The sequence below is a fragment of the Phalacrocorax aristotelis genome, chromosome 9 (assembly GCF_949628215.1).
Source record: "Phalacrocorax aristotelis chromosome 9, bGulAri2.1, whole genome shotgun sequence".
Lineage (NCBI taxonomy): Eukaryota > Metazoa > Chordata > Aves > Suliformes > Phalacrocoracidae > Phalacrocorax > Phalacrocorax aristotelis.
Genome location: NC_134284.1, coordinates 30,471,266 through 30,496,540, shown reverse-complemented (window position 1 = coordinate 30,496,540; position 25,275 = coordinate 30,471,266). Strand labels below are relative to the sequence as shown.

Sequence of the window (25,275 nt, the reverse complement as noted above, 5' to 3'; positions counted from 1 at the left end):
ACTTCAATGAAAAAACTGTAGGTGAAAGGAAGTTACCCTGAATCTAAAAAGAGCTTTCTGTCCTCCTCCCACTCCCCAGAAAGCGTAAATGAAAGCACTCTTTTCTCAGGGAGGCAGTAGCTTACAAGGGATGAACATGAAGGGACTACTTCATGACTATGAAGCTTTACCCATGAACAGTAGTAGTATCCTATTAGAAGTATCGCATTTTAAAAACAAACCAGAAAATTAAATAAGCTCAAAACAACTTATTTATATTCAGTCATCTATTATACACACTTAATATACAGAAACACAGATTTTATAAATACGCATATAATTCCAGAGATATGGAAAACATACCTTTCACAACAGTAAAGCTTCATGCCATAACCAATTAGAAAGTCAGCACTATACTTCAACAGTCATGTATACTATATAGAAATAATTGCATGGCTAAACCAGAACTTACATTTGTCAAAGGTACTTTGGGAAAGGAATATAAAAGAGGTACTTATTACAGAAACAGGAGGTTCTGTTACAGACCCATAGGATTACACTTGGACACAGAAAGAAAACTGTAATATTACTAAAGAAATAAATAATACTGGGGAACATATTATAGACAACATACTGTACAAACACAGACTGAAAACAAAAGTTTTTGATGATGGTAAAGTCTAAATGTTCCTGCACAAATTATCAAGATTTTAGACTCAATCTTATGAAGAGTACAGAAATACAGTGATTACAAGTTACTTCACTTTAAAAATAATAAAAAAGAAAAGAAAAAAGACAAGGAAGAGGTAGGAATGATCTGAACACTTCCAGAAAGTAGACTGAGAAATTCCAGAAGTAAAGCAATTACACCCAAAGGCTTCCCCCCAGCAAACAAAAAACCACCACCACCACGGCTACAGGAAAATGGCCAGACCAAAAGTGACTTAGAATTAAATAAAGACAACTGAATGGAAACGTTAGACGATCTGGGCTAAGCTGACCAAATTTCTCACCAACTGTGGTTTCACTAATACACTGTTAAGGTAAGGAGGTCTTCTTTTACTACAGTCTTTAAGTCAGCGTTTTTACACGTGCCCATCCTCTACAAATGTAGCTCTACAGAACTACACTCCAGGTGTGGTAGACAATAACAAGCAGAAGAAAATTCAAAAACACAGAATGTAATTAGATTATGGCCCTTTCTAAACATCATCAAATAAATACTTTTTAGGAACAACGAGAAACCTTTTAGAATATTGGAAAGAATTATTCTACAAGCACCAGATGTTGAAAAAAATTAAAAAGTTAAGTATATATCCAAAAAACAACTGCCAAGAGCACAACAGAAAAAGTGAAGAAATTAATTACGTATGACAAGGACCTCATACATCTTAAGAAAAAAAATAATAAATAGGCTAAGTCCTCCTCCCTTTTGGGATTGTGGCCCTATTCCCAAATCTTACACAGAGATGGCCCATTATGTCCAGATTTATTTCAACCAGAATGGGCACAAAATTAGTAAAGTAGTTCCAGGATTGATGCTTGATTCACCACTGATTATGTACAGCACAAATCAAGTTCCAGCATTTTTTCCACACAATGAATTAGGAGTCCTGGGATCTATTTTCAATTATGGAAATAAAGCAAAAATTTAATTTGAACAGGCATAACCACTATGACCCTAAATTCCTGTTTATAAATTAGGAACGAGTATTTAGCGTAGGTGTATTATTAACAGTGTATTGATATCTGTAAGGCATTCCAAATTTCACAAATGCAGAGTAGCACACAGACGACAAGCAGCTAACCCCCATGGAAGTCAACCGAAAACAGAAGCTCTATCTTTCCTCTTCTACAACTCAAATCATGACTATTTGCCATATGTACAGTTCTGAAGGCGGTATCTGTAAGTCTGAAAAAGCCAGACTTCTTTATGATAAAGGAGATTTTTAAAAAATCAAAAGTAACTGTATTTGAAAAAGAAGGTGCACAACTTGCTGTTCTCACTTATTCAACAGTCTTTTGGAGTTGGTAGGACTTTTTACTATTTAGGAAGTTCAGCATTTGACCTATAGGTAGGATTCATAAGAAGAGCTTATAATAAAATCTCAGCTATAGGGAAATCATATAATGATCCGAAACAAACAGCAAGTGAAAAAAGATTTTCCCTTTTTGACTATGCAATGCTCTTTTGTTGCCACTACAGCAATTCTTTAATGCCATGGAAACTATCTGATAAATGTATTAGAAGCTCAATAAATTTCATAATATTGAGGTAGCAAAGCAATTGGTATTGTTGACAGAGAGCTTCTGTTCTGAGTGCCTATTTTAAGGAAAAAAAATTATCTAAAAATAAAGAACATACTTTGAGCTGTTTTCAACAAAAATATACAATAGTTTTAGAAAACCTGAAAGTAAACTACGCTAATTGTATTGGATCATCGGAAAATGTAAGAGGATGATAGGAAAAAATAGGCACACCTTGAAATGACAAAAATGGGATACGTTGATTTAAAATTTAACAGTCTTACTTCTGGGTGGTTTGCTTTACCTAACATTTATTTTTAATGAGGACAAGGGGGATGGGAAGAATACTGTGAATTACATGCAAGTTTTTCTGTCCAATTTCTCAAGATGCTAAACATGTATTCATAAGGTGCGTGATCTTTTTAGCCACCTATATGTATGTCTTCATACTCCGGACACTCCCCTACCATTACAGATACACAAATGAACTCCCCCTTCTCATTTTACAGGTAATACTTAAATTGCTCTGTTTTCACATGTTCAGTACTACAAGATACTTTTTTCCAGCACTGCACTCCTGTTGATCTACCTCTAGAGACTTCTAAGTAAAGACAGTATCAATATAAAAATGAAAGTAAAATAACCCTCCCATAAACAATACACCTATCCAATGCGTACACAATACTGTCTTCCTCTACAGAACAAGCATGATTTGAGGCATGCCCCAAACGTGGTTAACAAACCTGGGCTGGGTTTGACTAAGGCACAGAGGTGGAAGTACTCACACCCAGAAAAGGGCCCTTGACCAGGGCCGCTCTGCCACACACCAGTTATCCAGGGGACCTGCCAGCCTTGACAATAACAATAGCTTCTTTAAAATTAAAGCCAAAATCAAAAGCCATAACACACTGCATGACACACCAAGCAAGAGCATGCAAACATTTTTAAATGCATGGGAGACTGAAACATACGTAAAAGTACACATCTGGAATACGCAGGACAATTGTATCACAACTCCCATATGCACCTCTCATCCCATTCCTCTGCACTTGAAACAAAGGAGAAAAGGCTGGGTTTAAAGTGTTATATTGGACATTAGTCACATTAAAAAAAGATAACTCCAAATTAGGTTTAGTCACAATGCAATAAATAAAAATATAATTAAATTATCAGAAAAGTTAAGTCCTCACTGCAGACAAACAGAGCAGCTTTTTTGCTTGTGGCTTTTCAAAGCCTAAACTCAGCCCAACAGAGCCTCAGAAGGCACATCTTATTTTCTAAGTACGTTAAATGTTTGTTTACAAAAAGACACAATACACACACTTCTGTTAATTTAAAAAAAATTAAAAAAAAAAACAAAATGCCAAACAAAAAAACCCAAACAAAAATACCCCAATAGTAACTTAATTTCTCTACGCTTTTTTTTTTCCCCCCTGGAATAAGCAATACTGAAAATTCCAGCTCTTATTACATTTCCTAAATAGCAGGTTATCCTTCAGACTTGTACATAGCATCAAAACATACTACCTCTTCTATTTTTCTTTCCTGAAACATTTTTATTACCAAATGAACAACAGCAACGCTGACTTATCTGTTTTTGCAATACAGGCATGTATGTTCACAGGAGGCAACAGACTGCATTAAACCACTACCAAAACAAACCATTTCACTATATGTGACTCTGCCCCTAGGGAAAGGAATGAGAGCAGATAAGATGTGACAGATGTGTAGTCACGTCACTTAATACACTACTGGAAGGTGCTCAAATCATTATGGTGACAGACATAGTATAAAAACTTGCAAAGAATGGACTAAGCATTTATCTAGTTTTCTGCATACATGATTCTTGTAATTAAAGAAGATACTGAAGTCCATAAAAGTGCTTTTTGAGAGAAGGCAGCCCACAAATGTCAATATGCAATATAGTTATAAAAGGGAAAAAAGAAAAGAAGGGAGCATTGCATGTATGTTTTTGTCAGCAAAGCCCCTCCATCACGAATAGGAAATAAATACATGAAGGTTAAATTCGAGGTCTGTCCTCTAAAAATTTCCTGTACTGAAGTATTTCTGAAGAGGTTTAATTAAACTTGAAATTTACCCAGAACAAGTTTATTTAAACTTAGAAACTGTAGATCTCCAAACTGATTTCATTGTTATGAGACTTTAAAAAGCTATTTTGCTGAAATCTCTTCTGTTTTGGTTTGAAAGTCCCAATCAATAAGGATAAAATTGGAAATCATATGGTTACTAGACTGGAGTAATAGGACTAGTCACTTGTTTGAAGGTAAGTGGAAACCTAAGAGTTCAAAAAATTAGGACTTTCAGGCAATTGGCCAAGAAAAGTATGAAAAATGCAGGAGAAAATTGTTTCCTCACTCCTTTCATGTTTAATGGTCCTGAATGTTACTGATATTAATGGAGGTCAAGAATATATCCAATTTCTAACTGCCAGTGTCCCTTCAGCAGGAACCCATACCACTGCTGTTTCAGATAGATCGTTAGGCCCAAATCCTACAAGTTGAGCTGCACAGGTAGATCCTTGTGCTTCTGGGAATCCGCATTAAGTCAAAGAGGGAAAACTAACTCACAGGATCAGATTCTTAATTTGAAGCTGGACCACTGTAACTCATTATGACACTAATCATAAAATGTCTCACCAACACTCTCTGCTCCCCATCTGTTTGTTTGACCTTATTATAGTTTTATATCTCAATCCATGGGACTAGCTACAGTAGTCAAATTAAGCACCTGCACACGTCTATGTTTCTGCAAGACCAGGTCCTCAGACAAAGGCAATGTGTTCCTTCTGCTTGTGCATATGCCTAGTTTATTCCCTGAATGGGACTACACAGTAGAATGAAATAATTGTAACATCAATTTCTTCATTTATACAAATACAAATCTCAATATTCTCAAGTAATCTAGCCATTTAAGCCGAAGTATAAACTCCATTCACCTTCTGAAGCATAGCAACTAGTATTCTCAAAGGAAATGACCTGCACATTAAAAATTACCTCCAAAAGTATAAAACTGAGCTTTAAAATTATTTTAAAGGAGCATTTCCTTCTTTATCATACTGTCTCAAAACAACAAGAAAAAAATCATAAAATAATACTCATTGCAGAAATACAAAGTCAAATCCAGTGGAGCCAAGAGACCCTAAATTGAGAAATGCTGAAGGAGGGAGCATTCTGGTACAGCATCACTCCAGGCCTCCTGCTCTTCTACTCTCCTCTACACTTCAAAGGCGGTCACTGTCAGGCCCAGTGCAGCAGAGCTAGATGGGCCATTTGTGCATTCTTACAGGTATGCCTCAGAAAGAAGCCCCAAGTATTTTAAGGACAACTCCGCTAGAACTAACCCTAGAATCCTACTTTTAATTAAATAAAAAGACACACATTAAGGTGTGAATCTTTTGTGTGGGTTGGTTTGGGTTGGGGTTTTTTGTTTGCAACTTTTCTGTTCTTGTGAAGAAGTGGGGTTAAGAACTAAACCAAAGTGCAATTACACATCTATTACATACTTCAGTATTCTGATTAACAAATTTGTCAAACAGGTAGAGGAGGGTATGTGGCAAATACACTTGCCAGCAAAGCAAAAACGGCACAGACATAATATTAAACCTATTAATCTCACTGTTTTCCAGAACTACCAGCACCAACCACGCTTATTTTCCCTACTTATAGCAGAAAAGAAGAATAGCAATGCAAAAAAATCCACAAAAAACATTTGGGAATTCAGTGTAAAAGAAACCCTTCCGAAAGATGATTCCCCCTTCCTCACCAGACAGACATAATTCTGAGAGGTGCTCTTGGACCCTGGATTTGTACTGAAATTCAGTGACAACGGGGATTTAGGGGAAGCATTCAAGATATTACAGAGATATTGGCACCCTTTCAAGAGTAGTATGCTGGATCATAATTTTCTTTCCCAAATTAGAGGTTAAATCTGCCAGCAGAAACTCAACCGGAGCTGGGATATGCAGGCGCTCAGAACAGTAGCGTCTTGCCTAAGACCTGACTGGCAGCATCTTTCCTCTTGAGAGGCTGCAGCTCATGGGACCTCTCTATTTCAAAACCCAGCCAAAGCCAGGAGCTGGGAGCTACCCATTCACAAATGGTACAAGCGGGGGTCCATTCTCCCCACTAATACCTTGCTGTGGGGCATTCAAAACAAGCCTACGGGCTGCGTTTGGCACCGCTGTCACAGGTTGCAGACCCACACATGAAGGAAAGATACTAAAAACCAATTCCCCTCCACTCCCAAGTCCATTTACCCTTATCAAAATTGCTGGTCATTTACATCAACTGCTGAGTATTCACAAACTAAAATGCTCACATGTAGCCTGAGTGCCTTGAAAGTTCAAGTCATGGTATGGGTTAACATTAGCATTTAAAACTTTCAAAAGTATTGCAAACAATTACCACACCCTCAAGTCACAGATAAAATATTCTGCAGAACTTAAATACATACATTTCTGGCATGAAACATTTCTCATTGCTGGCAAAATTTCCTGCAATTTCTGGCAACAGAATACTTTGAGTTTAGAGGTTGGCTGTAGAATAAAATTGGTTTATTTATTAGAAATCATTCTTGATCTTACCTTTTAGCAGAGGCAGGGGAGTTAACTCAATAGGCTTGCCCTGAGACCTAAACTGGGAGGAGCTTTGTGACCTCTTCTGTCTGGCTTTTCTGACGGACTTCCGAGAAAATCCGTCTACTTTATCCACTGATGGAGGAGTAGTTGGTGCTGAGGACATATCCCTACTGAAGGAAAACAAATGTTACAAACATTCCAAATGTATTAAATGAGTAAAAAGATTAACCTGAACTTTCCAAAAATCATCTTCTTTCTGCAACACTCTCCTGCTGACAACTCACTCAGACAGACTGTTAGGAGAGCTAACCCACCAACATACGTACAAATTGTATGGAATAAACTTAATGGAACAGCGTAATAATTCTTCTTGCTCAGACCTAATGCTGACATCATTATGTCAATAGAATTTCATACACCTGTAGGCTTGACATAGGATTGTAGCCTTAAACTATATATTTTCTGGGACAAAGAAATTTCAGCTCAGTCTACAAGGAACCGTATATGCTAAAGAACAGGTACACAAAAAGGCACAATTTTCTTTTTGCATTAAAGTAATCAGTATGCATAGGACAGAAAAAATAGGCCAACAAAAAAATTTCAGTTTATTTGCCACACGTACAAACAAGATTTTGTAGAAATTAAGGAAGTATAGCAAAAGGTACTGCCATGCTTCATAATTTCGCTAACACTGACAGATTTTACATATTACTTCTTTATTCTCCATTTTAGAAATACTCAGTTATCTTCTTGTATGTCTCTCTACACATAGTTATGCCATGTTCTCGCACTTCTGTAAGAATAGCAGTGTGGTTGCCATAACTGTTCTAAGGGCATAAGCCACACAAGGTTTGCAGGGAGAGGCAGAGAGCCAAAAAAGGTTTCTGCAGGCAAAAGTTTGTTTGTTTCCCAACTCTATCAGCTGGTTTAAGAAATAAGAATTGTTTCTTCCTATAAAGCTTGCCTTGGTAGTACTCCTGTAGCTGATTCCATACTACTAAGAAATACCAAAGGAAACATTTAAAGAGTGAATTAATCCATCCAGCTACTGTATTTACCAGTCTTGCCCTGTCTGCTAAAACGGTCCATCACATCTTGATGAAGTACAGGAATATTAATGGAATACTACTTAAGGGAAACGAGACAGGAGGAATTTAGGCCCACATATTTCAAGCAGCTCTCTGTACAGTTAACTTCACCAGCATGTGCACCTCTTCTAAAATCAACAGAACTATCTGCATTAGTAACATGATCATTAACAAGAGCACCTCCGCTGATTTCAGGAAGGCTACACACTTGTGCAAAGTTAAGCATCAGCATAAGCATTTGCAGGATCAGGGTCTTAGAACATGTCCTTGGAAATAATTACTCATCCTCAATGTCTGTTGACTTCAATTACCAAAGTAACTCATATGCTGAAAGTAGTTGATTCCACTTTTGAGTACTTATTATATTAAAATATTTGTTTACTCATTTGCTTCATAAATTATTAAATCCATTGAAACAGACGTTATTTGGGTTTGCCATTTTTAAGAAAAGCTTTAGAAAGTAGGATTTTTTGCAACAGTATAAACCAGTTCCAAAAGATAAGAACTATTTAATGCAAAATTATATATACGTGCACTAAATTTATCAAAAATGGAAGTATAAACTCCACAGCTTCTTCGAGGAAGCACGTGCAGCACCCAGAAGCTGAACTGTGCAGCTGGCATTGCAATAATGGAAAAACCTTATTCCATCTTTTTGATTTCTCCTGAGCTATTACTTCACTACCAGTTTCTGCTTTCTAAATATCATATACTATCAGCAACGTGAACCTGTACGTTAACCTGGTCTTGTTTATCATCGGGGGAAAAAAATTGCCACCATCACCAGGGCATTCAGGCCCCAGCCAAGATTAATAAATAAAGAAGTCAGATAAACTGAAACAGAATGGCCTGTACTTTAGCAACCCGCTTCTAAGATTTCAACAGTCCGCCAAAAACCATACAAAGTTACCTGTTACATAAACAGGTAATTCTGGAAATATCAGCAAAAATATATTCTTAAAACCTGAAGTGGTTGGCCCTATTTCATCTCCTCAGAAAGATTCACCTCCTCATCACGTGCATCATTAAAGTGTAACCATTTCTGCTGAAATGTTTGCACACTCCCTCAAAATTAAATTACCAAGATAAAGAATAATAATAATGGACAGGGACTGAAGTAGATCTCTTAAACTGCAGGATCATTGTGTCAGCAAGAAGCTTTACTGACACTTCTCTGCTGTAAATTTAGTAACAGTTTCCCTAACCTGCTTTATAAATTATTAAAATCTAATTCTAATTCAACAAGACTACATCCAGCCTAACAACCTTACAGTAAACACTGATCTTTTTTTCATCTCTCCAAATGAACACTGGCTCCCCTGAATACACTATCACGGCGAAACACACTGTTTCGAGCGGGGCGGGTGTGTGTGTGTGTGTGTGTGGAAAAAAAGCCCGAGATTATTTATTGTGTGCGAGTGGGGAAGCTGCAAACCCAGCTTCTTGCTTCTTTCAGCAGGGGATCTTATTTTATCCCCCGAGTATTTTGGTAAATACGGAGCCGCGCACATCGGATCCGCCGGTCCCCGGGGGAGCGGGGTGCAATGCACGGGGCGAGGCGAGTGGACGTGAAAATACCGACGGATCTCACCCGGTTCGGGAGCCGGCGCCTCGCTCCGCACCCGGGGACGCGGCGGCGCACGGAGCTGCCTCCCGCCCGCTGCTCTCGGCTGTCATTTCCAGAAGGGAGCCGCGGAGCACCGCAGCTGGAACATGTCCTCCCCGCAGCCCCCCGCGCCTCCTCACCGCCGCCCGGCCCGGCCCGCCCGCGCCGCCTCCTCCTCCTCCTCCCCGCACGGCCGCCGCCGCCGCTCCCCCGCGGAGGGATGTAGTTACCTTGACCCTCCTGGCAGAGAAACCGGAGACGGGAGGGAGGCGGCGGCGTGAGCCGGGCTTGGCGGAGCGCGGCCGATGCCTGCGGCGGCGGCCCGAGTGTGGTACGCGCCGGGCTCGGTCCCTGCCGCGGCGGCGGCGGCGCAGGAGCCTGTAGGCCTCGGCGGCGTTGGCGGCCTCCCCAGCGCAGGGCGGCGTTGGCGGCGGGTTCAGGAGCGGGCGGCTGCTCGGGCTCCGCTCAGTCCCATGCACTCGGCGCGGCCCCCTGCCTGCGATGGCTGCTGCCTCACTCACATTCCCGGCGGAGCCCTGCGGAGGGGCCCTGAGGAGGCGGCGGGGGGGGGGGGGGGCGGCGGGGGGAGCCGAGTGCGGGCCGAGCCGAGGGGGAGCGGCGGGCGCGGTGCGGGCGGCCGGGGGGTGGGGGGGGGGCAGGCCGGGCGGGTGGCGCTGCGAGGGGATGGAAGGCCTCTTCCGCCAGCAGCTGGCTCAGGTGAGAGGGGGCGTCCCGGTGGGCGTCGGGGTCGCGCTCCGGCTGGCTCCTATTGTCACTCTCAGCGGGCTCCGGCCATGGCACTCACTCACTCACACACACACACGCTCCCTCCCTCTCGCACAACCCAGCCTGCTGCCGCCGCCGCCACCGCCCCCCGGCCCGCCCCCCGCGCCCGCCCACTGGAGCTCTGCCGCCGGGACGCGCCGCCTCATTGGCGCCCGCCGCCGCCGCCGGGACAGCCGGGAAAGGGGAGCGCTGCCGGGGGAGGAGGCGCGGCCGGCCGGGGCGGCGCGCGGTGGCGGCGGGCGAGCGGGTTGCAATCGCCGCCATCGCCCTTCTCTTCCCTTCTTCTCCCTCTGCTCGGCCTGGGAGGGAGGCGAATGAGCGCCGGCTGCCGCCAGAGCGAGGCCCGTCGGCTGAGGTAAAAAACCCGGCAATTCTGAGGTAAAGCCCTGCTAGTGCTGAGGTAAAGTCCCCGCTCCGCCGTACCGGGCCCTTGTAGGGGGCCGGACCCCCCTTCCCAAGGAGGGCAGCGGGCGGGAAGGGGCCCCGGGGCCGGCCGGGCCGTGCGAGGGGCTGCCGGGGGGACCGGACCGACCCGAGCGGGCCCGCGGCTCCCTTGTTTTGCTCCGTAAGGAGAGGCAGGGTTCCTGCGCCCCTTACCCTTGGGTGTCCTCAGCCAGTGCGTGATTGTTGTCTGAATCGTTTTGCCTTTTTTTTATATATAAAGTGTATTTATATGTATAGCGGCCAGCACAAGGACTGCTTGTAAATAGTATTGTTAAATATCATAAACCTTGTTTAAATTTATTTAACTGCTGGCTTGGTGTTTGGCGGTTGAGGTTTTTTTTTTGCCGAAATACAACTAATGGTGTTAATATGTCTACTACGTTTGAAAATACTCTCCACTGTTTCCCCTCTATTTCTGACAGAAAAAAAAAAAAGACTCACACGAGCAGCAGTCCTCCTGTGTTGACATGACCAAAACCCTTTGAGGTACAGTAATTTCTCTAGGCAGTGAGGTCAAGGGCAGTTTTAGGGCTGGTTGCTTACATGGGTCAGTCACGTCCCCCTGTTTGTGCAGGTAGTGAGTGCCTAGACCCTCTAAACGTTACTAATCTTATAAAGAATACTTCTTGCCCCCCTCAGTTTCTTGTCTCAGCTTACCCTCCAGGTATGTGAGTACTAATGTTGGCATAACAAGGAGGTGGGACGGTGGCAGACTCCATTTAGAGTGATTTAAGCTGTTGTGAAACTACTTTCAAAATTGCTAATTCTCAGCCAGGTAAGTTCCCTTGTCCAGCTCACACTGAGGAATCTGGAACACTAGTTAAAATAAAAGCTTACTGCTACTGAAGTATAACTGTAATGGATGTAAACACTTTTGCCTCTCTTCCCCCAGTATGCCTCTTGCATATGTTAAGAAACATGTCTCCCCCTAAATTTTTTTACCTATAGACTAAGCAATTCCACTTAATTTCAGTCCTTTCTTGTGTGTCACAGTTTTAAACCTCTCAAGATGGTTATTTATTCTCCCTGTGATGTCTCAAAGTCATTCACATCTATTTCGAACTGCAGCACCCAAGACCGGACACAGTACTACAATTAAGGCCTCAACAACACTGGCATCTGCTGTCATGCCTGTCACAGACTACACTCCTGTTTACATGTGCCAATACAAACACTTTTGAGTCAGTATGATCTATTCACAATTCTGCTGACCTGTTTTAACCCCCACATCCATTTCTGCTGACCTACCAAGACAGTTATTTCTCTCTCAAGTAGACAGTAATGCTACTTGAGAAATGAGTTACTGCAACAACCCTAATGCTATCCCTTCATTTCTGTTGCTGGGCAGATTGACAGTCAAGACATCTTTTAAAATAAAATTCCACATGATTTTACATCAGAAAAATGTAGAATTTGTCATCCTTTGTAAATCGATTGCATTTCTCAGAAGAATTGTATTTAAAAACCAGAACTTCGCTAAGATTGAACTGTGCCACAGTTACAGAATGGTTGCATAACTCTAAATTTAGAAGAGAGATTTGTACATATTTGCAAATATTTAAAACTTTAAATTCACTTTAAGCAGCTTAAACCGAACCAGCTGAAATAATCTAAATGCAAGCAAGGGTTGATAACAAAGAATGTAGGTTGGGGGGGATTTATGCTAATATAAGGTAAAATTTGGCAAAACCAGCATAACTTCCTGTTGCCCCCATCAGTGAAGGACAGAACCTGCAGATGCACACGTTTTGCTTTGTGATATGTACTTTATTCTGTTAGTTGTGTTTGTCAGTGACACACTTTAATTCTCAGATGTATTCACTCTCCTGTGTGCTGCTTTTGATCTGGACTGAATGGTGCAATGGGCAGCTCGTAAAGTTATCGATAGCGTACTCTGCCAAAGGGAAGTTCTAGCACAGTCTGATGGCTAGGCTGGCTTTTTAGGTGAAGTAGAGTGTGCCATTTCATATGGTTGTACTTTGGTCTTCCCAGTATGAAATGAAATCCATCTTTGTAAAACACTAAAAATCTAAAACTCAAGCATGTGATGTGGGTATTTATTAAAATAACGGCCACAGAAGGGATAAAAGCCAAGACTGCTGTCCAAGTTCACTATCCTGTCTGCACAGAGTTTTTCACTTCTCATTCTGTCTTTTTATAACAGCTACAGAATTAGTTCTTCAGTATAGCTGAACAAGATGGTAAATAATGCATTCAGCTAGTTTATTTCGTATATGAAAAATGCATCATGTGGTATGTCTTGTCCATTTTGATTGTATAAAGCATTTTTATGATGTGTTTTATATCAGGTGATGTTTATATGGTAACAATTAAATAAAAATACAGGCTTTATCAGTTAATAAACAGAAATCTTACCTTTTATTCATCACTTGGCCAGCAGAGTTTACAGAATTGCCTTCCCTTTTATTTCTAGATTGCTTTCTTTTTTCTACTTTGGTCTGTAATGTCTCCATCTGTAAGGAGATTTAAGACCACAACATAAGAAAACTGCTAACATTTCAAAGGGGCACTGTTACATGTCCTCCTTCTATTCTCTGTTTAGTCTGTATTTTGTAAAAATTGCTACTTTAAAAATGATTACATGAATCCCAAGCAGAGACAGAGAAGAAATAAGTACTACAGGTGTTTTATGTAGGTGTGTATTCACTTATATTTATGTGTTTGTATAAATATTTATAATATCAACTTGCAAGAATAAAAATTAACTGTCATTAGGTAAAGTTCATGTGACCAACATCTCACATACAAGTGTGTAGGAGTATATATAAAAATATGTGTTCAATACCTGCAACCCTTCCTGAAGATCTGCAAGCAATAATAAGTTCTTTTGATCAGTGTTTTTCTGCTGCTATGAAAGGCACAAGACCAGCCTATCCTCTTTAAAAGTTACACTGCCTTACTGTCCTACAAAAGGGATTTTTAAAAATAGTATAGAAAGGAATTTTCAGGGCCGGCTCCTCAGCAGTCAGGCACTGTCCTTTTTAGCACCTGAACAGTCAGAACAGCTATCAAGAGGCCTCCAAAACAGAAATTTTTGTACCAGTGACTCAGATTTGTGCCGCTTCGCCTTTTTCTTGTGTGACTGAAGTTCCACTGTAGACCATCTGTTATGGCCACCCAGGCAGGAGTACGGAGCTTGCATCCGCGTTGGCATTCTGCTCTCTGCATAGCGGCTCATCAAACAGGATTGCTACGTAGACACCACCATGGATGTCCTGCTCCATTGGGTGATAAACATAAGTGGATCTAGCTGGAGCTGTAAACATTTCACGTAGCACATCTGACGTGTATTTGTCTACTGTAAGGGTCACGTAATGCTACATAAAGGTTCTCCTATATGTCAAAAGGAGCATTATCAGGGGTACCATGGGATTAGTACAGATATTCCCTGTTCCAATACTAGTAAGCAAGAAAAGACTTGATCTCCCCAGAGAACTAATTATTCAGACCAGCAGGAAAAAGGCCAGAAAGAAAAAGCGTTATGGAGGAAGCAGCAGCGCCGTTTGAAGAAGCAAATCAGCATGTGAACAAGGCTTTTCTGATACATCTTTTAACAAAAGTGAACACAGTGGAATACCGCATCAAAGTAACTGTCTGGCTCCATCCATTTCATTGAAACAGCACAATCTGAGATTTTTTTTGTTTACTTTTGAATCAAATTCATGTCTAACAAAAAAATGTTCTGTTTAGTCTGTTTACCCTGGAGTTGACTTCTGATTCATGTGTTTTACATTTTGGGCAGGAATGGTATGTCCAGCTTTTGGACAACATTTATAATCACAGTACCAAGTTTCTGTAATAATAAGCAAGTGCTTATTATGTGGACTTTTCACCTATTGCTCCTCCTTGTATCAGCTATGTGATAACACTGTCAGTGCCCTCAGGAGCTGAATTCCTGATGCATGTGTGGGGAAGGATTTTGGGGTCATAGACACAATTACCCAAATGGGAACTAATTCTTCCTCTCTGTGTATAGACACTGCGTCATTTGAAGTCTGTTTCTGTAGTCAACGTGGCAAGATAAGTAGGAGCTTGCTCGCCTCTGCAGCTGGCTAGCTGCCTCCTCCTAGCACAGCACTGCTTTCACTTATTCCCCAACTCACTTTTTTTGTTCCTATTTTGTTCCCCTCCCCCAGCGTTTTAACTTGCTTTCAGGCCCCAGGCACTCCTTTAAGCCTAGATTTCTGAATTTTTTGTTAACTTCCCTTCGCTGCCTGTTTACCTGTGCTGCCTTTGGGTTCTGCGGTGCGTTCCTCAGCCAACCTCCTCTCGCCAACTGTAGCTCCGCAACCGCCACTGAAGGTTCCAGCGCTCCCCGCTTCTCTCCCGGGGCAGCCGCCCACAGGGCTGCCTCTGGCGCCTGAAACTGCACCTGGAAACAGAGTGCCTGCCCGTGTGTTACGTGGTCCCCTGCACCCCTGGGGTATCTCTGATTCCTAAGAGAAAAGGGGTCGGTGTCCAATTCTTCGCTTTGTGATCAAGGCTCCTCGTTGCAGTTATCTCTGCATTTAATGCGTTAAAAGCTAATGTACGCACTGTTATGATCTCCTGGTATAAAGCCATCTCTTCAGATGAGCACCCTCCACTGTGGCCCAGCTTCCTACATGGCCACCCCCCAAAATGAACACATAAGTAAAATACCAGTGTGGGCTGAAAGTGTCCAGCAGTGCTTCAAGTGTATGAACTGCTGCTCTTATAGCACTTCCCATGTCTCCAGCGAAGTACCTACCAGCTCCCTCCCAAGCTTGGTGCATCTGTCATGGTTACAGCAGCAGTTGATAAAACACTTGAGATTTTCCCCAAGTACAGACACCCTGACGAAGGAGTGGGCTGAGAGAGAGATATCTTGTTCTCTTTGTTATAACGAAGAACAAGCAAGTATTCGTCTTGTGGTTTTTTCAGCTTGCTTAATCTTTATCTCATAGTACAGCTTAAACCTATTAGATACTTTTACATTTAAAATTTTCAGATCATGGCAAATGAAAGTGTTCTTCCATAGTCTGTAGCTCAGCTCAGTGTTGTAGGGACTGCTTAATATCAGGGGAGCCTTAAATAAGTTTAAAGTATAAGTCCTAGTGGGTTCCAGAGCTTGTGGTATGAAGCTGGGCTGAGGAAGGCCTGTACATGTGCCAAGGGCACTTCCACAGAGCTTTTGAACAACTTGTTAAGAGGCGTCAGGAAAAAAGCTGCTTGGAAAGAAGTGGCTGAGTGTTAGTCACAGTTCTAAAGACAAATCCTCCTAGGAGCCTGCTGCATGAGCACGAGTGCCCTCACGCTGAGTGAAACAAAGTAGTCCCCTCCACCTCCACGGGGAGCAGGGGTTAGCCATAAGCAGTACGGGCACAGGCCAGTCAGCACGGCTCTCTGTCCCTGGCTGGCGGACACAGCTGCAGAGACATTACTGTATGGCAGCACTGGCAAGGAATCTGTATGAATTCTGCTGAAAGTGGAAGGACAGGAAAATAAAGACTATATAAGAGCATTCTCTAAAATATTCCCAGATCCACTGTCAGGGTTAAAACAGATAGGATAATTTTACCGCTGAGAAAATGATGTGAATAAGGAGGCTTGTACTTCTTCTATGACCCTGCAGAGGAATTACAGATACCCTACAAATTACTAGTAAGACAGGACTTCACAGGAGACAGGAACTGGAGCTGAAACCCAAAAGCTAAAAATCCTAGAAAAAGGCAGGAATTTCTTAGATTTAAACAGAAATTAGCAAAGGACCACCTAAACAACCTCCTGGCTAAGCAGACCACACAAAGATTACTGAAACAACAACAAATATGGTGTTCTTCTGTGCAAGTGCTGGAAGCCTGAAAACTTAGTTGAGGAGATGATAATGTCTCATTTTACAGGAGCACGCTGGTAGAACTGATTTTTAGGAAGCAGAAGGAATGGCATTAAAGCCTCTCCAGTATGTGATGACAAAAAGAGATGAGAATGCTCAGATTAGGAAAGGAATAGCGAATGAATCCAGAAACATCATTTTACCATTGAACAAATCCATCATGCATCCTTGGTTATCTTTAACTCTGCGTAATTTGGTACAGACTGTATTTAGGAAAGAATATAGAGAAAGGCAAGAAATACAATGGCTTGGTGCAATTCCTACCCAAGGAGAGGATTAATTCATTGGGGATCTTGAGCTCAGAAGAAAATATGTCAGGCTGAATTTGCTAGAGGTCTGTCAAGGTCTTTGATGGAATGGAGATGGGCAAATGAGCGACTTATTTTTCAAAACTGCTTTGTATTATTTGTTCTTCTGTTTTCTGGCAAGATGGAATATTACAAGCTTTCACATTGTGTTATAGAGGCAAAAAGTATGAACAGGTTCACATAAAGCCGAATTTTAAAAACCGGATGCCCAAGGGCACCAAGGAGAAATTAAATTGTCCTTGTACTTTAACAGGCTACCATAATTACAACATACATTACATATGCAACACATTAATGAGTTAGAAGCTTATTTGCCACCAAATAAAAAGCACTGCTATCAACTTTAAAAATCTGTTCTATAGAGAAATCTAGATACCAGATTTAGGGTAAGATAACTCAGTAAATATAGAAGAATTTCAGCCAATATAAAATCTGTGGTATGTTATGATAAGATTTGGCATATTATCATTATTAAGCGGCTTCTTTGACATGCTATCCAGTCCCACACTTAGAGAATTTTCAACATTATCCAGTGTCAGGTGGGTCCCAGAAGAATTTATAGCAAGAATCAATAGCCAAGACTTGAATGAGAGAAGATCAAAAATAGAGTTGAGATTTTCCTTTTTAAGATGCAAGGAGGAGTTAAAACCATGATTTGCTAAGGCACCAAGCGGCACCAGCAGACACCTCTGGAAAATTAATCTTAAGCTATCTTTAGTACATTCAAAGAAATTGTGGCTCCCACTTGAGCCATTTCAGCTCAAATACAGATAAAAAATAATCAGATCACATAGACTGTTCGCTCGTCTTGAATAAATAAATATTTAACGGAACTGTGCACTTCTGAGTCATGTCGAGTTCTAATATGTGTCTTTCTAGGTGTGCAGCCTCTGAGCAGATTCACCTCTGACTGCAGTTCTCTAGGTCTGCATCTGTACTTCATGTGCTGAAGTCCATCAAAAATACACTAGACACAGAAATCCTAATATTGAGAGCTTTTAGTACACAAATGGCTAACGAGAGTCCTTCAAACAAGCTCTTCCCTGCAAGTTTGTTGTAGAATAATTCCAGTGTCTTGCGGTTACTGGGTTTTAATGATGGGCTGTTGGGACAATTTTTTTAGGCCTAACTAGAGCTTAGTTCTTGCAATTTTATCACTATCTTGTAGCTTGAGTGTGCAATACTCCTGGGCAGCGCTGTTCAGTGCCTGCCTGAGTACAGTTTTTAAACGTGATTTTTTTTTCTTTTCACTGATTTATACCGAGGCCAAATTCTTATTATGATCTTAGGTTCCTTTCTTGAAAACTCACTGCAGCTTCATTTAGGACCTTAAAATATTACTTAAGCCACATCCTGGAATATATGAAAATAAATTTTCTCCATCTTCTACATAAAACATCCTTTCTGAGTTAGAGAATTTCATAGAATCATAGAATCATTAAGGTTGGAAAAAACCCTTAAGACCATCGAGTCCAACCGCTAACCTATCACTGCCAAGGCCACCAGTAAACCGTATCCTCAAGCACCACATCTTCCCCTCTTTTAAATACCTCCAGGGATGGAGACTCCACCACCTCCTCCCTGGGCAGCCTGCACCAATGCTTGACAACCCTTTCGGTGAATCAGTTTTTCCTAATATCCAACTTCCTTCCAAAGTACACTATTTTTGATCCAAAATTTCATTCCTTGATTTTCAAACCATTCTGATCCCATCAAATGTAATTTCACACCCACTGAATCCCACCTCAAGCCTTTTCCCAATGTGATCCAGCTATTCTGTGGCAGATGTTATAGGAAGTTACCCAATACCATTCTAATACACAACCGTGAATGTGCTTTAGAGATTTTTTTCGTAACTCCTGGTGTTGTTGCACTTAGCAACCTGATACATATATGTAAGCCATTTCACTTGCCTCCTGTTCCTCACTACAACTCACTGCTTTGCTTTTAGCAAATTGACAGAGTTATAACAAATATGCACGCTGGAGCTTTCATATGGTACCATGGCCTATCATCCCATTCAAACTGTTTCTTCAGGAAAATTAGCATCTAGTGTTGGCCCTGCTGGTGATCATCTACAGGACCTTTCAATCAGAACGGAACGTATGCAGAATTCTTTATTTTATTTTGGTCGTAGAACTATTTGCCATCTGAAATGTTATCTGCTTATTGAAGCCATTAGACAGAAATATAAGTGAGGTATTCTGCTTTCAAGTGAGATTTACAAAAATGCTCATTACCTCCTGGGAAAAAAATGGTAAGAGACATTTGCAGAAAAAAGTAGGGCATCTATTGCTGCTACATGTTTAATTTTATTTGATTTACTATACTTAACTTTTTCCTTTGTTGGCAAAAACAACCTTAGCTGTTGCTAATGCTGTTTGCCAGCGTCTCCATCTGCATCTTTGGTTACGTCTTGGATTCGCTCGCTTAGCATTTGCAGAATTCTGCTTGCATGCTCTGAACTCTCACGGGAATTTTTCTGCTTTGGTGGCTGACATTCACAGTAGCATGAAGTTATTCACATTGTGTATGACATTTTCCTGCAATTGAAGACACCTGAGCCCAATTCCCTCTCATGCATCTTGTGTGGTCTTGGTGATCCCTGTCAATGATAAGGGAATGCCTCTGTCTCGTTTTCAGAGGTCTTGGGTTCACACTGTATGCACCCATGTTTCAGTTTTGTCAGTAATGGCAGATCCCCTCTTGGAGAGTTTATCTAAACCAGTCCCAGCTCGTAATTTTGCCATGTAAGTTCATGTTGAAACTAGACCCTTTATCTTACCTTTTGTTGGATTATTTCTTTTGGGAGCGGTGTCCATAAAGCACCTCGGAAAGCAGGCAATTTAGTCTCAAATTCAGTGCCATATTTGTACTGAATTTCTGTCTGCCTGTTTTCTGCTGACCTTTACTTAAATGATTATGTATATACGTGTGTATTTGTAATGCTTCCTATCTTGCTCAAGTTCAATCTTACTACATAAAACAAGCTTTTCTGTTGAGCTTAATGTCCCAGTTGTTTTATTAGTATTGTTACAAGTCTGCTCATACAAGGCATATCCACTGCACATCTGAATAAAAGTAAACATCCTGTGTTTCTCAGCCTTCTGTAAACCCCAACAGATGGCTGCTACTTTTACAAACTGTGCTGAATAGGATGGCTCACATTTCCCATGCAACAGACTTATTTCTGGAACCCAAACCCAGTGCACTTCTTGCAGGTGGGAACATTGATCTAGCCACAAAGCAGTTTAGCCCAAATCAACCCTACTTGGACTTCATGGCTCAGACCCTCTTGCTTTTTGGAATAGATGTGCAGTGGGGCATACCTTATACTGCTGATCCATCCAGAGTTGCAGGAGGACTGGCAACAGCTTCCACATGTAAGTTTTGTGCAATACATCTATTTGAACCATTGTGGTTTTAGTTTTTTCCCAGAGAATAAGTATTTTTTGTGGATAGATGGCATATCTTAGGATGGCTGGATTTCACCTTAATGCTCAGAGCCAGTCCCTGCTCAGGATACGGTCAGGATCTGTAGGAAATGGTGTATGTTTTCTCTACCTCAGCTAACGTGCAGGAGACGTATGCCACAGGCGTATGTCTTAGCCTGATTTCCCTGCAGCAGCAGTACACTGATGTTGGCTGTGTTTAACCCCGTCCCTAGAATCGAGGGCACTTCAGTGCCCAGGTGAATTAGCAGCAGTGCCAGCTTGAGACTTGACATGTGTGCATTCAGGGACCCATTCCCATCTCAATTTTTTCCTAAAAAGAAGCAACAAGGGAGCTACTTTGGCTGCAAGTCCTGACAAGTAGTCTCTAGGAAGTCTTAAAAAATGACATTGAGTCTCTCTTGTCCTGAGGGAAAGGCAGTTTGAGAGTGGGGTTCATCTTTTCTTGTGTAAAACTTTTCTCCATTGATTAACAGGCTTGCTCTCAGCTACTTGTGCCCACTTTCTGTCGCATGTTAAGAGTATTAAGCATCAAAGGAAAAAGCTTCAAAAGACTACTTTGTATTCTTGTAGAACTTGGGTACTCATTTTTTTTGTATGGAAGATCTTCAATGGGCAACACGTCTGTTCTGTTGTGTTCAGGGGCCCTAAAAATGATGCTGTTTGTTTAGGAAGTAATTCTCAAGAATTAAGAAATTTCTGATGTTTCTCCACCAAATATACTATTTACCAAAATAGGTGGGTGCAAGCTAGCGTAGCATTCACTATCCTTGTGTACATCAGCCAGAACCTCTCTGATTCATGAAACCCTAATACACAACAGGCGGGTATCATGGGATACTTTGTCATACCAATGAAGGAAGCTCCTAGTGGCTCTTGAATGCGTATGTTCATTAAGGAGCCAGTAGACTGGTCACACTCCAAAACCCATCAAGTCTTTATTATTTCCTGAATCAAAGCTATTTACATTTCCAATTTGCTTTAAATTAATTGGGTTTTTTAAACAAACTATTGTTAAGCCCAATTTCTTTGTATTTTCAGATATTTTGTATCATGTCCATTGCACTCTTACCACTTCATCATTAGCCATCTTGCCCTTCAGTTCACTATTTGGTCATTTCAGAGCGACCCAGGAGGCGAGAACTGTGAAACCAGGGATTTTACAGGTCTCTCACCAGCTGTCTGGTCACAGTTAGGATATTTTTTCCAGAACTCCCCATAATGGGAACATCCTCTTGGTGCAGTTTTTCTGTGGTTAAACAGAATGCACTGTTGGTCAAAATCTCTAACTAGTTTGAGTAAGAGATGAGGCGCCGTTCAGCCTGTCTTCCAACAACTGCTTCTGTTTCCTTGAAGAGAGACTCCCTAGGTGTTTATGTCCATTTTCCCACTAATGGGACTAAGTGTCATTGACTGGTGTACGCAGCCAAAGAGTTTCTTGAGATGATGGGTTTCTTACAAAAGGCTGTGCTCAGAAAAATCAATATTACAGGAAAAAAAACAACCTATCAACATTTTCCATTATACAGAGAGGCGTTTCCATCTGCTTTATCTTATTGTGTATCCTGGCCACAGACAGATGGGCACTGAAATCAGGTGGACTACCTGCATTCATTGAACGCTGCCAATAGTTTAGTATATTTTGCTAATGGTGATATTTCAGTTCTTGTTTTGGTTCCTTAATACAGAAAAAAGATTTTAGGGCTGCTTGTACTGTCCCCCTTGCAGGTGTTTTAAAATAAACTGTGAACCACAAAGTTGTCTCTACTTCTTGCCTTTTTTTTCCAATTTTTTACCACAGCGTGCCTCTTCAGCTTTTCCACTGAGTTTTTGGAACTCAACAAAAGCATCCGTGAACCATTTCCCCTACTGCAGTAAGACACATGTTTATGCATGTAGTCTTCCCTTCTGTTCGGGGAAGCTGGACAGTAGTACAGACCTAGGTGCTGCAAACCCGGAATAACTTTTCCACCTGTATAAAATATTATGGTTCTGGCACAAGTATGCTTGAGTAAAAATGTCATTAATGATATCAGTGGTCACATGAGGCATCAAAATCAGTTATTCCCCACCCAGAAAGCTGGGTTCAAGTGTAAGCCAAGTCATGAAAGCGTATATAATTTCTACTGATGTTTGCTCTATTAAGAAGCGATGGGCCACGTGTACAGCCCTGCAGATTTTAAGTGGGAGAGAAGATTCATATGAAAATGCTAATCGTAGTCACGGCCTAAATCACACAGTGCCAGAAGTCATTAATAAACACAGACACTCACCTTCTTGCTCCATACTCATACATAGATCCTGCATTATATGTATTTCCTACATCTAGCTGGGGTTTTTCCCCTATTAACTTGTAAGTACTGTGCATGCCTTAGAGCTCACCAAAATCTCTTATACCCAGTCAGGGTCTACATTGCTGCTAGAAGGGATGAAAGCAAGGTCAAGCTAACCAAGCCCTTGAAGAGGGCAGCAACTGGTGTAGCTATTAAAGAAGGTTACAGTAGGCTCTAACTGTTCAGGAGAGAAATACAAAGAGCTCCTTACGAGCGTAAATAAGGCACATTCAAATGTGCTTAATTGTGCATGCCTGTCTGAAAATCTGGCTCATCATTCTTCTTTCCATTTCTCACTCAGAGGGTCACTAGTGCCTGAAAACACTGATATGCCAAGGAAGCCAATTCCCCGTGGGAGCATGACTCTGCTCCACACAGACATTTTCCCTTCTGTCACTTGGCATAACTCAGTATGTGACTTGGAAATTCAAAATATAAACAAGACAGAGGAACCACGGCCAATAGTGTTACAAGCAGGATTCTCAAACCTTCCCAGTAAATGAAAAATGCCTCTCCTCTAGAAATACCACCCATTTCTCCCTTCTTTTTAGCCTAACTAGAACTATTTCTTTGCAGCTCTTCATTTAGGAGGAAATGGGGGCAAAAAGTACCATAGTCAAACATACATGTATTAGACTGTAAAAACACAGGGCTCAATGTCTGCACTGCACAGCACATGCTTTAGCAGGCAAGTTTCTCTCATCATTCTTCTCTTCCTGTGAATTGCTTATTTCTTTTTTTCTCAGGATCATTTTCTCCCATAACTTTGTTGTTCTTTAACACCTTTTAAATATAGTTATGAAATATATAAGTATGTATTTAAATAGAACTTTGTTTCTGCTGCTCTCATCTGTGTTACAGATGCAAGTTAAAAATCGTTAGTGTATTTATGCATCATTCTAAGGAAGAAAGAACTGTCCCCTACACCATCCTTTACTAGCCTCTGCTGCTCCCCACGTCCCAGGATGCACAAAGTTACTGCAGCTTTGCAGGTTTTTTCCTGAAAATTGATCAATGATACATCTGAGCTAAACAAATGGAAACTACACCAGGAGCACAGGCAGACATCTTCTGATAGCCAAATGTGAGGTGTTACCTTTCCTTCACTTCCTTGTCAAACCCAGTGAGCGCTGAGTCTCTCCCAGCGTGGCAGTGAGCAGCAGGACACAGTAATGGTGTCTCTGGATATAAATAATGATGTGTCGTCTTCTTTCTCCAGGTGAAGCATCTGGTTCTGCTTTGGGAGGTGAAACCAGGAAGTTTCTTGCCTAGGGCCACACCGTCCTACCTGTGGAGATCCTTTACTAACGGTTATGGCACCTTCTTCAGCAATTGCTTTGGTAATTGCTCAACTACCTCTTTGCAGAAGATGCTCTTTTGGTGCTCACCAAATCCCTCCAGCATCCCTCCAGAGCTGTTAATGCTTTCACAACATGCTGCTATCAGGGCACCCAAGTGAACAGGGAAGAGGTCGCAAAAGCTACTTGCTTCTTTGGCTCCTTCCTTTGTGCAGAGGAGCTCTTGGCTGTAGTTCTAGTATGAAAAGTACTCAAGAACTAAAACAAAGACACTAAAGAAGTGTGACTCTCTTCACTCACAGAGCTGCACCCGCGGCATCGACTGCATCCGCGCGGTCCTCAAACAACGGTGTTGCTGACGGCTCAAGTGTCACTCCAGAGCCAGATTTAGAAAGGTCAGGCTAGCACAGGCATTTAAGGGAGATGGTTTCATCTTTGTAAGTGGCTGAATTTGAAGTTCAAACATTTCATGTTTCAAATTAAGGAAAGCTGAGCATTTATGGGAGTGTAAAAGGCATGATGCCTTTAAGAGAATTATGAAACTGAATTAACAAGAGTGACAACTTCTTAACTGGATGGAAGAGAAGGGAGTAGAATTCAGTGAAAAGTAGTACTCCCAGCTAGAGTTAAAAGACCCATTCTCCTGCGTTTTTTCAGTGAAACAAGTTTGAGGGGGAAAAAAGAAAATATTTATCAGTGTTTAAACATGATGCTGTAGTAAATGAGTAGTTGTCATTTCTTGTAAAGAAAACCCGATCTTAATTTTAGTATTTCCAATGCCATGGTCTTGCATGGGTGTAGGCAAGTTTCTGGAATGATTAATTTTGGCCTCTGCCATTATAATGTACCTTATTTCTAATTTGAATGATGTCCAGTTTCGGCTCCCAGGCATTCATCCCATCATACGTTGATTATTGTAATCAAAGCCTGTTATTACCAAATTTTATTCCTCTACGCAGTCGTTAATTGAGAGCAGAGCCTGCAGCCCTCGCAGGCTGTTCAAGCAGGGAGAAGCAGCCTCTTCACAGCCTTCTGTCTTCCTTCCTGTGGTTTTCTCCAGCGCATGGGAGGGGGAAGGACTGCAGGGTCGTGTGGAGGAGAGGCCGTGGAGCCAGGCTTGTGCTTTCTAGGGGGTCACATCTGGAGCTGAGGTCCCAGAGCAGCGCATACCGCTCAGTACGGGGCAGACACCTGGTCTCTAGCTGGCCCACGCTCACATGCACTTCAGAGAGACTGTAAGGTGCCTGTCATTTTTGTGTTAT

At 41.6% G+C, this 25,275-nt stretch overlaps 1 protein-coding gene and 1 long non-coding RNA gene across 7 annotated transcripts in view; one reads left to right on the top strand and one right to left on the bottom strand.

Annotated features, from left to right (window-relative positions):
* Positions 1-10,055, bottom strand: part of PPP2R5E (protein phosphatase 2 regulatory subunit B'epsilon) — a 73,722-nt gene extending 63,667 nt beyond the window's left edge. The window contains exons 1-2 of one of the 6 annotated variants that reach the window (XM_075104133.1): positions 9,748-10,055; positions 6,830-6,993 (exon numbers count right to left, since the gene is read on the bottom strand). In XM_075104133.1, coding sequence (XP_074960234.1) covers positions 6,830-6,986 — 157 coding nt within the window. In that variant the 5' untranslated portion in view covers positions 6,987-6,993; positions 9,748-10,055. Of the gene's footprint in view, positions 1-6,829; positions 6,994-9,502; positions 9,660-9,747 lie in introns of those variants that run through there. The other 5 variants (XM_075104135.1, XM_075104137.1, XM_075104136.1 and 2 more) reach the window with 5 other exon arrangements.
* Positions 10,056-10,494: 439 nt separating this feature from the next.
* LOC142062120 (uncharacterized) lies at positions 10,495-24,735 on the top strand. Its single transcript, XR_012662374.1, has 2 exons — positions 10,495-10,658; positions 23,935-24,735. It is a non-coding gene; the product is annotated as an uncharacterized LOC142062120 (long non-coding RNA).
* The last annotated feature ends 540 nt before the right edge of the window (positions 24,736-25,275 follow it).